Raw genomic sequence first — 15,548 nt, 5'->3', positions numbered from 1 at the left:
CTAGTTAACTTGGAACATGTGAAGAAGTATTAAAAGTAGCTAGTTGTAAGCAGATACATCTTGCAAGCTCTGATTCTTAATGATTAAAATATTTTCAGACAAGATCCTTGGAAACTGATTCAAAGGAGCTATAAGTAACCTGGTTATCTTCCTTCAAAATTTTATTTTTGAAGGGTTTATGTAGTCTGTTCTGTCTTCATGTTTCCTGTTTGTTTAGAAATAAGTCTTTATTCAGATTGTCAGAAAATCCTAGACAAACTGCTGAATTCCTCCCTTTTTGGCTCAGTAATGTTTCCAGGCAGCAAGAAGATGTATCCATGGATACCAGACATGTGGAAACTGTGTTCAGACCTAACAAAATGTTTGAATAGCTGTTGTAAATGCAAAACTCCAGTTGCCCTGAACTTTGGAGTTTCTCTTTTCCCGAGTAGTCTGTTGCTGGCTTTAAGAAGTCATTACTATCTGACTTCCATTGCAAAGGCTGATGTTTAGAATATTATGCCTAAGTTAAGAGTGTATAAGCCCATGTTGGGGAGCTGAAAGATTTTCACAGACAAATTCAGGAGCAGTGCCTGCCACAATGAAGAGCTTATGGGATTAGCAGTTTGAAGTAACTCTCAGCTGTCTTTTTTATTTAATTATTTTTTTCCACTTTTATTTATTGTATTTTTCTCCTAGAAGGTTTGATGAGCCTTCTTCGTGACATGGGAAAAGGTTATTTAGCCTTGTGTTCATACAACTGCAAAGAAGCGATAAATATTTTAAGCCATTTACCATCCCACCACTACAACACTGGCTGGGTGCTGTGCCAAATTGGGAGAGCTTACTTCGAACTTGCAGAATACATGCAGGTAGGAACTGGGGGGGTTGGTTCTTACCCTTTGCACTAATGTTTTGCACAGCTTTGCATGACACCTGCAGACTTCCTGCAAAAGCTATGGGAGGCTTACAGTTGAGATAACTGTATAAACAAAGAGTTATACCTGGAATGGGTTTAGGTCTTGAATCTGCATCGATAGTCATCGAGCTTTGCTGAAGAAGCTGAGTTACACTTTGGATTTCTTTTAGTTATGTCCTCTTCTATCCAGCCATTGGGGTCTCCTTGCCTCTGCCTGTTTTCACTTACAGCTGTGCTCATGTAATTGTACTGACTGCAGTGTTGTAAATTGGATCACTGAAACAATTTGAGGTCTAAATCCAAAAACTTCTCTCGCCCTTTTTAGTCAACACAGATCACATCGATGACCTAGTTTCCTTTGCAGTCTTAGAAATGACAGCTTTGGCACAGCTGAGGTGATGTCAAACTGCTTCAGAAACAGCAGTGAGCAATTAAGGGTAATCCAGCGGTTTAACTCTCCTTGTCACTGTCCTGATAATGGGTGTGCCTATTTCCTCACAATTTTTTTAAAACGCTCTCTGTGCAGGAGAGAACTGCAGTGGGTTTCAAAAGCAGTTTTTAAAACGTACACGTGGTTTGATTTAGAGATGGAGCACGCTGTGCTTTTAATAGTTTATTTTGAAAACTGAGGCTGCAGACCCTAATGGTTTCCTAAAGCTTTTCCAAAGCTCTTCCCGTGTGGCCTTTGTGTTGTAACCTGGCACTCGAGTTTATGGAGTAGAGCTCTGTGTCAGGGAGACTTCATGAGTCTCTTTGATCTTCATTGATAAGAAGTACAGCTGTCTCAAGTGAAAGTGAAGCACCTATTTGTGGTGTCACATTGTTAGGCATTCCCCCATCCCTGCATCAGCTGTGTTTACTGCAGCAGTTGTTGCCTTTTGCCTTGTAATTATTATGCACAGTGTCTGGGGGGGTGTAGCACTCGGCAGGAATGCAATACCTGTCATCTGTTAGAATGGCTAATAGTCATAACTGGCCCCTAAAAGTATGCTATGCTCTTTCTGATTTTTGTGGGTAGCTTTTTTGCCTTTCTTGTGCGCTGTGATAGACGCAGCAATGTCATCGGAGTCAGCGGTGGGGAGGGATGGCTGTGCTTCTCCTGGCATCTGTGCTAGGGTTCAGTAGCTTCCTTTGCTTGAAGAGGAAGTTACAGGACCTGTAGCTCTCCGTAGTACACTTAGAAAGCAAAGAGGATGCTCAGTCTGAACTAACCTTGACCTATGCACTCTGCTTTGGTGTGTGGAATTTTGTTTTAAGCTTAATTTCTGTTCTCTAGGCTGAGAGAATATTTTCAGAAGTAAGGAGGATTGAAAACTACAGAGTAGAAGGCATGGAGATCTATTCGACTACGCTGTGGCATCTGCAGAAAGATGTTGCTCTTTCAGTTCTTTCAAAGGATTTGACGGACATGGATAAAAACTCACCAGAGGTATAAAATGCTGTGGTCTTGTGTGTGAAGAGGGTAGCTGTATGGGGCAAAATCTAATGATTCAGAGCAAAGCTCTGAGCTCTGATCTAGTTCAAGTGTATTCTCCTGTGAGAACTGCGTGGCAAAACTGGAGAGGGAGGTGGCAGGATTATCTGTTGAACTGATGATGCCTGAAATGGTTTCTTAGAATATCAGCTCACATGGAACAGGTTGAAACCTTTTATCTGTTAATGGTTATTTAAATTTGCATTGGCACCACTCATCCAGGAAGATCATGGGTTAGTCTGTCACCCCTGCTGCTGCAAGTATGCAAAGAAAAGGAATATTTTTCCTGTACCACCTTTTAATTGCTGTAGTTAATTCACTGGCACTTAAAACATATTTGCTCTAGAACTTATTTTCAGACATAACGTTGAACATTTTTATGCCAAAGTCTATTAAACTGCAGAGTGTATGGCAACATAAAGTCATGATATGCAAAAAGCAAGGCATCTTTTAACAGGTGCCACAGTAGAAGTAATAGATGTATACATGTTTAAATGTTCTTAACAGAGTTGAGAAAACTGTAGATTATATTGGGATTTTCTTCCTGTTGGAGGAGAGAATCCTGTTGCGGTGTTAACTTGTCTAGTAGTAGAGCAATCAAAAACAATGAGGTAGTTGTAGTAAGGTATCCTGGAGAGAAGAAAATGCAGATTCTGATACAAGGAGTGAACAGTTCGACAGTGGTGATAAAAAAATTTGGGAAAGCAAGGGACCCTGGGCTGTGATGCTTTACAGTCTCGATGCTGGTTGCTGAGCAGGAGGGAGAGGAGGTTGTTGCTAAAATTGTTGCTCTGCAGATTTCCAGATTTGTCAGTTGGAGGGAGCTGAAGAGTGAATGTACTGTCTTCATTATTCTTAAATATCTTAGATGTTTTATTTCTAGCCTCTTCAACAGCTTCAAAACCTTCAGTCATTGAAGTATCTAATTGGCACAAACTTCTTGTCCTTAGATTCTCAATTTCTGTATTTCAGCTTGTGTAGCTATAAGGTGTATTTAGGCCTATCTGCCTCTCAGGAATGAGATTTAACTAACTTTTATTATTGTTATTTTTTAACCTGTGAGGAAGTTATATATAATTATGTAAAGCAGTGCGGAAGAATTTGTTCAGCTCAAATTTAGTCACCCTGAGTTGTAAAAAGCGTGCTAATTTTGCAATGCTGTTTTTACTAGGCTTGGTGCGCTGCAGGAAACTGTTTCAGCTTACAACGAGAACATGACATTGCAATCAAGTTCTTCCAGAGAGCCATTCAGGTTGATCCAAACTATGCTTATGCCTACACCCTGTTGGGGCACGAATTTGTGTTGACAGAAGAACTAGACAAAGCATTAGCTTGTTTCAGAAATGCGATCAGAGTCAACCCTAGACACTACAATGCATGGTAAGTTTTGCTTCATTGTTCTCCTACTGCATTGTGATAAAGAACTCCTTTCAGAGATACATATTCCGGATGCTGCCGCTGATGTAGTTTTCCCTACCACTTCTTCTCTCTAAGCAGAGAGCAAAGCTATTTCTGCAGAAGATGCCGGCCCCGTCTTTTAACAGTTACTTCCATAAGGAGGGCAAAACATGAGAGTTCTCTTGGTTTCCACAGATCTTCCTGGCTGTATTACCCCAGCTATTTTGTTCTGTGCAGCTAGGTTGAACTTTCTTTGTTTGCAGTTGGAGAGATGAGAGATTTGTCCCTTTACACCTTAGGATACAGTTAGATTTTTACAGCTGTTTATGTGGAAAAAATAAAAAGCAGTAAAAGTTAGATCTAGTGTAAGCTAGTGTAAGTCACTTAGTCTTGAGAAATTTTTGTCTGCTTTTTACTTTGTAGCTGTTCACCAGTCTTCCTGTGGTATTGAATGTAGATTCTTCAAACTACCCAACTGACAAAAAAAACCACAAACAACCCAAGACAATTATAGACGTAGCTTTTTCTCCCACAATAAATTGTTTCCCACCCTGGGTAGGGTTGGCAAGAGTATAGACCATTTCTGCCAGATCATATTCGCTGGCAAAGACTAGATTGATTAGAATACTCTCTTAGCAGAACTATTTTTCTGCTTGCAGGTACGGATTGGGAATGATTTATTACAAACAGGAAAAATTCAGTCTAGCAGAAATGCATTTCCAGAAAGCACTTGATATTAATCCTCAGAGCTCAGTCTTACTGTGTCACATTGGAGTGGTAAGTAGATTTAACTTAACCCTATCATGGTCTTTTAATCTGCCTCTGTACTTTGTTTGCAGTGGGGAAAGTCATACTGAACATTTTTAGCAAAAAAGCCCAAGTTCAGAGTACCTCTTGGAGGATCTTAAGTGCCATATGAATGAATAACCACAGAGTTAATATGTCAGAAAGGAAACACTTCTCTCCCTTCAAGCTACTTTTAACCTGTAATGAAATTATACTGTCACATCATGTTTGAGTCAGCCAAAATAGTAGTGATATGAAAATCGAGACTGTGGGCAGGTATTAACGTGAATAGAGTATTTTGGGGTGGTGGTGGGGGGTGTTTAGTATGTAAGAAATTACGTGTTTGTTTTTTTTTTTAATTGCTATTGCATGCACTTGGACCAGCACTTCCAGTTCTATAAATGCAAAGGTGCTCTGTCTCACCTTTCAGGGTGCAGTATGTTTGGGGGTTTTTTTTGGCTGTTATGTCCACTTTGCCCTTGTTCCAGTTGCTTGTAGATGTGACAACTTCCTACTTAAGCCACTTCATGCCAAGTGAAGTTTGGGAGGTGGCTACTGCAGCCACCAGCCGTTCAGTTAAATGGACAGGGCTACTGGGGGACTTGGTTATTCATCCGTCTGCTACCACGTCCCTGGAAGCAGCGGCCTCGCTCCAGCCAGTGCTTGTGTACAGAGCTGGGAAGCAGTTCTGGTAGTTGTGATGGTGACTGAAGGCTGTGTCACTGTGATGGATGGCTACCTGCTGCCATTCGTTTGCCTTCTACGTGGCAGCAAAGCACTGTCAGATCCTACAGGGGTGATGGCTGCAGCTCGCTTATGTACAGAGAAAGACATTGAGCTCACTCGCGGCCAAAGGTTAAATGATTTCTCTAAGCTGTGGGGTGGGGAGAATGTTTTGAGGTGGAGATGAGGTATGGTTTTCTTCCTGTAAGAAAACTTGTTAAGACTTTATCTAGAATTGGACAAATATTTTCTTTTTTTTAAAGGAACATACTATAAATGTAGTCAAATGGATTTATTCTTGTCTAGTAGATAAGCTGCTAGTTTCCCTTTTAAAATTGTTCTTCCTTTCTCTTAATAGGTACAGCATGCACTGAAAAAATCTGAAAAGGCTTTGGATACTTTAAACAAAGCTATTAGCATTGACCCCAAGAACCCGCTATGCAAATTCCATAGAGCTTCTGTATTATTTGCAAGTGAAAAATACAAGGTAAGACATGGTGCATGTAGACAACCTTAAGCTATCTTTAAATTGCTGTAGTTGGTAATGGGGACACTGGAAGCAAAATGGTTACAGGTTCTCACTGGGTGGCATGAGGGCTCGCAGGAAGAGCCTGGGATGTTGGCCTGTCTTGAAGCATTTGCTTTGACAAGTGCCACCTTTTGCCAAGGGAACAAAGGTTCTCTTGTTACAAAGGTTTTGATTGTTGATGCTTTCTTAATATTGTTTTAGTCTGACCTTGGAAAAAGAATGGAAAGAAGGGGAACCTACTGCGGGTGTCACCAATGCATGGCTGTATTATCATGAGTTTATACTAAATTACAAAAAAAAAAAAAAAAACAAAACTTGGCAAACGGCTCCATAACAGATTACAGCAATAAGAACCAGCTATTTCAAAAGCTGGGTGGTCAAGTGAAAACTAAGAAGCTGAGCACCTTTGTCCTGATCCCCTGCGGAGCTGTCCCCCGTTTCAAATGAGTGAAGATCTTTCCAGTGACCATTGTCCTCTGGGTTTTGGCCACAGAAGACAAACTGCAGCCTGGTTCCTGAAACCTGGCTTCAGCACCCATGTGTAAAGGGAAAACTTTACTTAGAACTTGGTTTTGAAAATTCATAACTGAACCAATTAAATATAAAATGTATTAAGATTAGGGACTTGATGAAGTGCCTATTTGTAGATGGTTTTTAAAATCGAAAAGCAGAAGATAAACACAAGAGGAAGAACAATAAATCTTAATAGTTCGCTACCTTCACTAGTGCAGGGGCAATAAGAAACTTGTTGACCAGGGTGAAATGGTATTTTAGGAAATAAAACATTTGGACTCTTGTTTCTTTATCAGGCTGAGACTTGTAAGACTAAAATTATGCTGTTCACATAAACTATGTAAAACTTAATGAAATAGTTTGGGCATTTAGCACCAGTGCTAAGAGAATTTTGATAGTGTGATAAATTTGTCTAGTGGTAGGTAAATAAATGCAGACGTACGCTTCCCTTTATGTAGCAAGCCCTAACTTGAAATTGTCTTCACATGAATAAGGTTTAGAGGGTGGAGCAGAACTTTTGATCGCTAAAAGCAGTGTTTATTTCAAACTGCAGGCTAAATATTTTTAGGTAGAATTTAATAATGATGCCAAGTTACTGTCGCAGCAGAATAAACTTCTCCACTGTCAACAATTAATTTAAAAGTAGAAGTTCACTAAATATTTTGGACTTCTAATGCCTATTATAAACACAGTCATCATTTGTAAACGTCCACAGATACATATGTAAAACCAGAACCTTCCAAAAGCACAGGCTTGGGAGCGGCACATCAGTGCAAAATGCCCCGATGTTCTTAGTGTTTCCGAAGCTCCGTGTACTGAAGGAAGCGCCCACTGTAAATACACTGTCAGTGCCTTGTCTTCTACCCTATAATGCTTTGTTGGGGCTGATGGGGGTGTTTTATGTCAGAGTTGTTAAAAGTCTTGTAGGAGACCAAAGCCCTATAAACTTACTCTATTTCTGTAATAATGGGGCTATGATAACGCTACAGTCTTTAAATGAGAAACTAATGTAAAAGGAATTTTAGATGTTTCTCATGAGTGTACTGTTGTTCTTGATGGAATATACTCTATGTAAATGCCAGTATATTTTTTTTACCACATTAGTGCATTCACAGTTCAGTAATGTCATAACTGGTTGCAGACTGCTAGCTTGTGCTTAGTAAGCATTCTTCTTCCTTTTCAGTCTGCTTTACAAGAACTTGAAGAACTGAAACAGATTGTTCCCAAAGAGTCTCTTGTTTACTTTTTAATAGGAAAGGTGAGTAAAAAAACTTGACTGTCATCTTTTGGTTTCCTTTGCAGAAATTTACACCTAATGAGAAAATTTGATGCCGGTCCATAAGCTGCTTCCATTTGGAGCAGTATTCTAAAAATTCCCAAAGCTTTAAATAAGACTTAATGCTCACAGCTTCATTATGTATCAGCTTTTAAATGCAAAAGACAGTTATTACTGGAGCAGCCTTCAGCTCTTGAAAAACAAACCAAGAAAAAAATAACTTAAGCCAGTGGTGGTGTTATTTGCCTGCTTTGATTTCACCACTCTCAACTTGAAAGATAATTTTAAAAAGCAAGAAATTGATCCTGATCAAGATACTTCACTGAAGAGAGATATATGGCTGTGCACATAACCACTGTATCTTTCCCTGAAAATGGAACTCTGTCAAGACTTGATTCAATATGATAGCAATGATGCCTTCAGTGGCAATCCTTAAAATTTTGAGGGATAGTCCATCCATCAGTCAGCAGTGTTGGCTATTTGCACATGTAGCTGCTAAAATGTTGAATCACACTTTAGTGCACTGTATCAGAAATTGTTGGTGAACTTAAGTACTTTCACTGTTTAAATGCTTAACACAGGTAAATTACTTGCTCATCTGTCCTTAATGGTAAGGAAAGCTTCAGTGTAAGTTACAGTGACAAGTTCAAACATGGGCTGGATTCTGCACCGCGGTGCTGTCTTGAAAATGTTGCTGTTCAGTTTAGCAGGACAAGCTAGGTGTCACCTAATGTCCCATTACTTTGTCCACCTGCCAATGACAGTAAAAATGTTCCTTGAGGATGTAAGAACAGCCATGCTGAGTCAAATCAAAAATTTGTCTGACAGTGTGTCATGCCTTTGCTAGTTCATGGTAAGAGAGCTGTAGGGAAGAGCGATTAACATTAGTGTGTGCATGTGGGGATACTTCCCCAGCCTGTGCTCTGGGCCTCTGACATCAGAAATCTGAGACTTTTTGGACTTCTCCTGAGCTAGAAGTAGATTTGGGGTTATGATGACTCAAACTCAGAGTGGTGAGGGGGTAAGACAAAGCAAAACATGTACGCTGATAGCTCTTACCCCACCCTGCTGCAGAGTGCCAAAGCTTCAACTTGTATCTGAAGATCCACCTCCTTATCTTCTTGAATCTGTCAGCTGCTAGTTTAATTTAAATTTCTTTCAAGTCTTAAATAGAAACACTTGCTTGCTCTTTCTCCACATGTTTGCCGTTTCCCTTGGGACTCATAACAAATCTTTCGTATCCACCCTCTGTTGCTTTTCATAAAATACTAGTTTTAACTGTGGCTTGGTATTGTGTGTGTTTGTCCAAACCTTCAAGTAGCAACTTCATGCAAATGCAGCCTTTTATGCTTTTATTTTAGGTTTATAAAAAACTGGGTCAAACACATTTGGCCCTAATGAATTTCTCATGGGCAATGGACTTAGACCCCAAAGGAGCCAATAACCAGATTAAAGAGGCCATTGATAAACGTTACCTTCCAGATGATGAGGAGCCAATAACTCAAGAAGAGCAAATCAGTGAATGTTACCCCTATGAATCAGGTTTGTATTTCCAACCTGTTGTCATTCAAGGAGGTATCTCCACTTAGGTGGTGAGAGGAATCATGGGTTTCACAAGTGAAACGTGCTCCTCAGCCTCACTGCTCGCCAAGTAAGGCCTCCAGAGGCTCTTCATTCTGAAGAATTCCTTCGTGCTTCCTACAGTAAGCTTGAAATAAAGGATTGTGACACTTCTTTAGAATCTGTAGATGAAGCAGGACTGAGATAATAACTACTGCAAATTTGTACAAATAGTGGTTGGCTAATAGTATCCTAGGAGAGCAAGATGTTCCCAGAGCCCCAAGCTCTTTCCTTGCAGAAGCATCAAATCATTTCGAGGTTACTGAATGGCAGCTGAAATTGTTTGTAGAGGCTTTGTCAAAAGTTTAACAATCTGGGTGTTGGGTAAAAATATTTGGTCAGCTAAACATAAAAGGTAGCTTTTGATGAGAGTCATGGAAGTAGTTCCATTTGAATCAAGAGGAAATACTACACTTCCATGGGACTGCTTGAGAATAATCCACAAAAAGGAATGGCATGGGTTTCTCTTCTAACTTTTTATTATAAGCTTAAATTCCGTGAAGCATGGGTAGCTCTGTGAAGTATGGATAGTAGTAAATATTGATGTCCTTGATGCAGACTGAAATAGTGATAGAAAATAAACACTAATAAGCAATTTAATTCTTTTCCTCCCAAGAAGAAAATAGAGCGAGTTTTCTATTCTAATAGATGTGTGCTATGTGCTGCAGTTCTGAATCTTCAGCTGGAAAAGCTGTCACATTTTCCTGCTGTGTATCACATTGAGTTTCATGGATCCTGTGCACTGTGTGTTTTTTAATACTGGAGACTTGGCCTGTGCTGCACTTCCTCAAGTGTCAAGAGTTTTTCTTTCCTTGATACGTAGTTGGGCTGACTTAAAATGGGCTTACTGGGAGCTGGGTGTGTTTCTGGCCAGAAGATGGAGACAGAGTCCTGAAACTTCTGCGTGACACCAAAAAAAGCCAATTCCATGTCCCAAAAAAAGGAGGGGAAAAACCCCCAAACAAACAAATGCCACACACACACAGAACCAAGACACATTACAAAAAAAAAAACAAACAACAAACCAACCAAAAACAAACCAACAAACAAAAACCAAAACCCAACAACAAACCAAAACAAAGCCAACCACCAAAACCCCCCCAAACCCTAGCAACTTGTAAACAAAATAAAACAGTGTTAGGCTCGGAGCAGTTCATTTTCCCTGACCACACAGATAAACTGTGCAACTCTTCTAGTCTCAGCTGAGTAACTCCTAGGATACATGAGATAAGCTAAAGTAAATTAAGGTAGTAGTGGGGACGGGGGATTCTTTTTGATATATTGGCTAGCATGAGTCATTTTGTGCATTAAATTGCCTGCCATGGGCCTCAGCTGTGTGCACTGTGAAGAAACCTGTGAAGTGTTTGCGTTAAAGCAGTAAAAGGCACCTGTGTTTCCACATGAAACATCTTAGCTACTTGGGAATCTACAGTTAATTGTACTGTGGAAAGGAGATTAGAGTCTCATCAACCATCATTAGATATTTACCTTCATTTTAATTTTAACCTAGAAGTTCCATATTTAAGGGTAGCCTCTCAGTGTGTACATGCCTATCTTGCACACTGTTGTTACTCAAACAGCTGTAGTAACCTGGTTTTCCTGGAAGCTTTGAACTAGCCATTGTCTGAGCTGAGTGAACGGAGTAACCCCTGGGCATCAGAAACCTCTGCGGGCAGCTACTCAGAGTGGTTCTTCTGCCACATCCCTTACACAGTGCTTGGCAGGGAGCAAGTAGAGGCTGCCAAACTACTAGTTGAGCGTTAATTGGTTGTAAATGGAGTGGTCCCTAACGCAGTGGGCGAGTAACATATGTGTTTCAGGCAGCTGGTGTGTTTCGAAGGAATGGGAAGGTTAAACTTCCTAAAGCAATTTTGGAACCTTCTGTACCAATCCCTACATAACCAGGTGTCTGAGATTTCAGATTTTTGATGGGAGATGGCGAAGGCAGCATGTTTTGTTAATATGTGCTTTGTGTTAATTCCTTTCCAAAGGTATTTGTTTAGACTTCATTAAGCTGGCAGGGGTCAGTGTGTTAGAAGCAAAAGGGGAAAAGCACTATGGCTTTAAAGCATTTGGAGGGGAAGCCCAAAGCTCTTGGTACTGCGCCTTTGATGTGCTGGTGTTGAGGGGGGGGGGGATCTTTGCCGTGAAGCAGCCCCACGGTGTTTGACTACTTTATGTTTCTTTTTCTTTCAAGTTGGCACAGACGAATCTCAAGAGAGCAGCATGACAGATGCAGATGACACGCAGCTCCACGCAGTTGAAAGTGATGAATTTTAACCTCCAAAAGCCAGTATCTGAGCTTGAGTGTGTGACTGGTACCATTGTGTTCTCCCCTTCCTTTGCATCCTGGGTCTTCACATCACTGAGCCAGCACTGTCATTGTGCTCTACTGACACCATGAGTACACCACTCGGACTTAAACTGTACGCAGAGTTAGTGGCAGTGCAATATTCAGCTGCTACGAGTCTGGCTAGTTGGCTCCTACGCATCTATGAAAGCGACTGAGGAGGAAATGCTATTTTTGGACTCCCTTTTGCTGGAAAAATGTCACAGAAGAGAGACTTGTGGTTTGCTGTAATGAAGCCAGTAGATGTGGGGATAGTACTAATGAAAGTGTCTTGTTCTTTTTCCAGAAATGTGTCTTAGTTTGGTTCTTTCTTGGTAAGCAGAGTGCTGAACCTCATTTCTAAATTCTTCAAGGACAGTGTTGACAAATACAGTCTCTTAAAGTTTTTTGCATATTGTAGTGTAACTTAAATGCCAGGGAATGTAAATGACCTTAAAGCCGCAGTGTCTCCAGTGAACAAACACAATGCACATGCTCAGGACTGGGGGTGCGTCAGACTACATAAAATACCCAGTGTCCCTACTTAGAGTGCAGACTTGTAGGAGTGGAAACATTGCAGGAGAATCACATTGCAAAAGCTTTCATGAAACACTTTAGTGTTCTAACCAAGAGTTAATTTATTCACCTAGTTTCTGAAAGGTCAGTGTTTACTTTGTGCTCCAGAGAAACAAATTGGCAACACCTTGCGTCGTTTTTCATACACCCTTTGACATGTTCTTCCCTTTTTAAGAATAAAAATTAATGAAGGGCAAAATCAAGAGACAAAAAACATAGATACAACTGTAACATCAACCCTTTAATCCAGAGGGACTGAGTGTTTCTAAGCAGATAGACTGGTAAGACTGCGAAAGCCTTAATACAATCAGAACCTTAGCGAAACACATCAAATAAAAGTCTGAGATTAGTATCATTTTTAAAACTTTTTGTAAAGTGTGGTCCAGGCAGGATGCAAGAATGTGCAATTATCTATCTTTCTACTTTTTTTTTTTCCCACCCCCCCACCCCCCCACCCCTTTAGTTAAGATTCTCACTCTAGGAACACTTTCCTCTTCTACAGGGGCTGCTCCTCCAAGAAAAAAAAGCTATGCCACATTAATGAGTCCAAAACGATCTTTCTCTGTAGCATTCTGCAGCAATTGGTGCCCTTTATACGGTGATGATAAAAAAAGTGTATGATATGAGCAGTTTTAAAGAGCAATTTATGCATAATAAATGGGGAGTGATATAAATTTCATAGCAACATATTTGTTGTAATCAGTCAATATTTTTTTTTTAATGTATTGGTTTTCAGAGGTCTTCTAGTTACCTTTAGAACTTCAGTTTTTTAAATTTTGTCCTTGTTTTGCACATCATCTGTAACAGCCCCTCTCTGGTCATGAGCCACACGGACACCTTTATAACTTGAAGATAGAATTCTCAAGTGCTGAGCAAAAATCTCTGATTTTTTACTTTTTTTTTTTTAAGTAGGAGGATAAACGGTGAAAAATAGGCTTAAACTCTCCCTAATAGCCTGAAAAGGAATTTCTAGCATCTGAGAAACAATAATATATTAAAGGAGCTTTGTGGCTCTGCCACGTACTTCTGACCAGCTTGTGTTGGGTTGTGGAAGGTGGATAAGTTGACGGGAAAATCATGACATGTTTCAGCTGGCTCGAGCGTCCCGGATCTCGCACTGCTTTTGTGGGGATAGGTACTCCGGGGCGATTCCCCTTCCCGAGGAAGACGCAGGATCCGGATTTCCCCTGAGAGCTGCACCTGCGGCAGAGTCGCCCGCTGTGCTCGAGCCACCCGAGTGTCCCGGCGTGTCCCCACCCGCGCGCGGCTGCCAGCATGTCCCTCGCCAGGAGGAATTTCCAAGCAGCACCTCGGCATACGGTCCAGAGGCAGGACGTGTGGGATTGCCACCAATTAACATCTTAATTGGCTTCCTTTTGGTTCCCAACATAGTTTCTAAGCAAAAAGCGAGAGTAAGCAGGTGCTGCTCTCAGGACTTTCCCATAACAAACGCTGTTGTTTAAATGGGGACCAGAGATCTAGGAAATTTGGTGGCTTTTTCCCTTTTCTTTTGGTCTCTCAAAAAAACCTGTGAACAATTGTAGTAAAACTTTCAACACCCTGGAAGGAGCTTTTAATTCAGCTGGGATGTTCAAAGGGTATTCATGCTACCTGGAAGATTTAATACTTAAAACTGTCCCTTGCTTTATATGTACATCATACTTTAAAGTGATTTTTCCTTTTTCCCAAGAATCTCAAGTAACATTTTGACCAGGCTGCTATTTTACCTTCTAGATAGATACACAAAATTAGTATTTAATAGATAAAATTTTGCTGTCTTTGAAGAGGGGCAGGGATGGGGACGGCGAGCATGAAGGCACTCTGGCAGCCAAGTTAGAGCAAGTGTGTTCACTGAAATTAATTAGGGAACTGTCGTTTTCTTACAACAAAACTATGGAAAAATGGAAAGTGTGGGTGTGGTGTGTACTATTTGCATTGAAACAATGTAATTGGTCTTTTTTTTTTTTTTTTTTTGCTTTTCTTGACTTTTTATTTCAAAAATTGTACAGTCTTAGGAAAAAGAAAAGTCTTTTCTGTTAATATATTTGCGATTCATTCAAGGATGTCGAAAATCCAAATAAACTACTTTTAAAAGCAGGTTTATCCCCAGGTCCTTTGGGTCAGCGTTGGGATTCATCCTTCAGGAGGTGGGCAAGCGCAGCAGAGCTGGAGAGAGGTCCGAGGACACCAAGGACACACCTTGGGACACGTGGGGGCCGTTCTCCATCCCACGGTGCTGGTGTTACCCCTGCACGTGCCGTGGGGCTGCCACAGACTGGGGGAGCTGGTCACGATGCTGATGCTGAGGGACACGCACTGAGGCTCCCGAAAATTTCTGTTCATCGTCCTGCAGCTCAACAGGAGATTCAGGAAGCTCCCAGGTATGGAACAGACATTTTTTTTGTTGTTGTTTTCTTTTTTATTCTGCCTTCCGTAGCGGCTCGTGACATCGTTTGTGGCTGCAGTGGTGGTCAGCTTAGCAGAGAAATGATCACGGAGCTCGCTGTGCATTCAGGAAGAGCCTGCCGGGAAGGCTGAGGCTCGTGGCCGTGTGGAAATGCCTCTTGCTGCGTATAGTCATCTTAGATTAAAGCTTTTAGCACTCATTTTTGTCCATGATATTAGCTTAATCCACTAATTTTTAGAGCACCACGTTTGTAAAAATGACACTGAACTTCAGCCTTCCCTACACCTCATTGCCTCCCCCATGTTTCTTTTAATCCTGGACTTTTACGATTGCGTGTACAAATGCAGTCCCGCCGTTAAATTCCCCGCTCTGCTGCCGACTTCCCGCCCTGCTCCGTGCTCGGCAGCGAGAGCCGAGTTATTCTGAGCCGAGTTATTCTTCCTGTGTCTCAGGAGCAGTTTCTCCGTGTGGACTCAAACGCAGACGATTTGGGCTGGAGGCTTCCTGGCGGCGAAGCGAAGCGTTGATGGCAGGCTGAGCTGCAGCTGTCCCCAGAGGAGGGCAAAGCATTAGTGACATTGGACTTGCGAGCTGCAGCACCGGGTTCTGTGCCTGCCTGCATGGCAGCAGCACAGCCAGCGCTGGGGGTTGTTCATAGCTCAGGGTTTCCAGCGCGGGGATGGTTTTGGCACCTGGTCTTTGTGAGCACCTACAGCTCCTTGCTGGTGCCTCATCTGGTGGTTCATCAGTAACTTTGCTACTGCATCACCTCCCTCTTTTCTGCCACTCCGTCAAAATTAGGGACTTCATTTGAGCAAGACCTGGTCCAGGACCAGGCACTGGTTCATCTGTTCTTTTTTTAACGGAGCAGAACAGGGTTTCTAAGGCAGGAAGCCCTGTATTCCTGATCCTCAGAGGAGCAGGGTTTAAAATTATATTAACACAGAGAATAAGGCTTCTGCTTCTTTTGCCTGTCTGCTTTTCAAATTGCTGTTTGTGTAGTGTGTTTTCTCAGTTTG

At 41.4% G+C, this 15,548-nt stretch overlaps 1 protein-coding gene across 4 annotated transcripts in view; it reads left to right on the top strand.

Annotated features, from left to right (window-relative positions):
• The window catches only part of CDC27 (cell division cycle 27), a 32,236-nt gene extending 19,425 nt beyond the window's left edge, over positions 1-12,811 (top strand). Inside the window, exons 12-19 of one of the 4 annotated variants that reach the window (XM_056362400.1) lie at positions 682-851; positions 2,175-2,327; positions 3,544-3,752; positions 4,430-4,547; positions 5,638-5,766; positions 7,505-7,579; positions 8,959-9,139; positions 11,415-12,811. In XM_056362400.1, coding sequence (XP_056218375.1) covers positions 682-851; positions 2,175-2,327; positions 3,544-3,752; positions 4,430-4,547; positions 5,638-5,766; positions 7,505-7,579; positions 8,959-9,139; positions 11,415-11,497 — 1,118 coding nt within the window. In that variant the 3' untranslated portion in view covers positions 11,498-12,811. Of the gene's footprint in view, positions 1-678; positions 852-2,174; positions 2,328-3,543; positions 3,753-4,429; positions 4,548-5,637; positions 5,767-7,504; positions 7,580-8,958; positions 9,140-11,414 lie in introns of those variants that run through there. The other 3 variants (XM_056362399.1, XM_056362402.1, XM_056362401.1) reach the window with 3 other exon arrangements.
• Positions 12,812-15,548: the final 2,737 nt, after the last annotated feature.

The sequence above is a fragment of the Falco biarmicus genome, chromosome 17, assembly GCF_023638135.1.
Source record: "Falco biarmicus isolate bFalBia1 chromosome 17, bFalBia1.pri, whole genome shotgun sequence".
In the NCBI taxonomy this organism is placed as follows: domain Eukaryota; kingdom Metazoa; phylum Chordata; class Aves; order Falconiformes; family Falconidae; genus Falco; species Falco biarmicus.
Note: the sequence above shows the minus strand (reverse complement) of the source record. Positions and strands in the feature narration are given on the sequence as shown.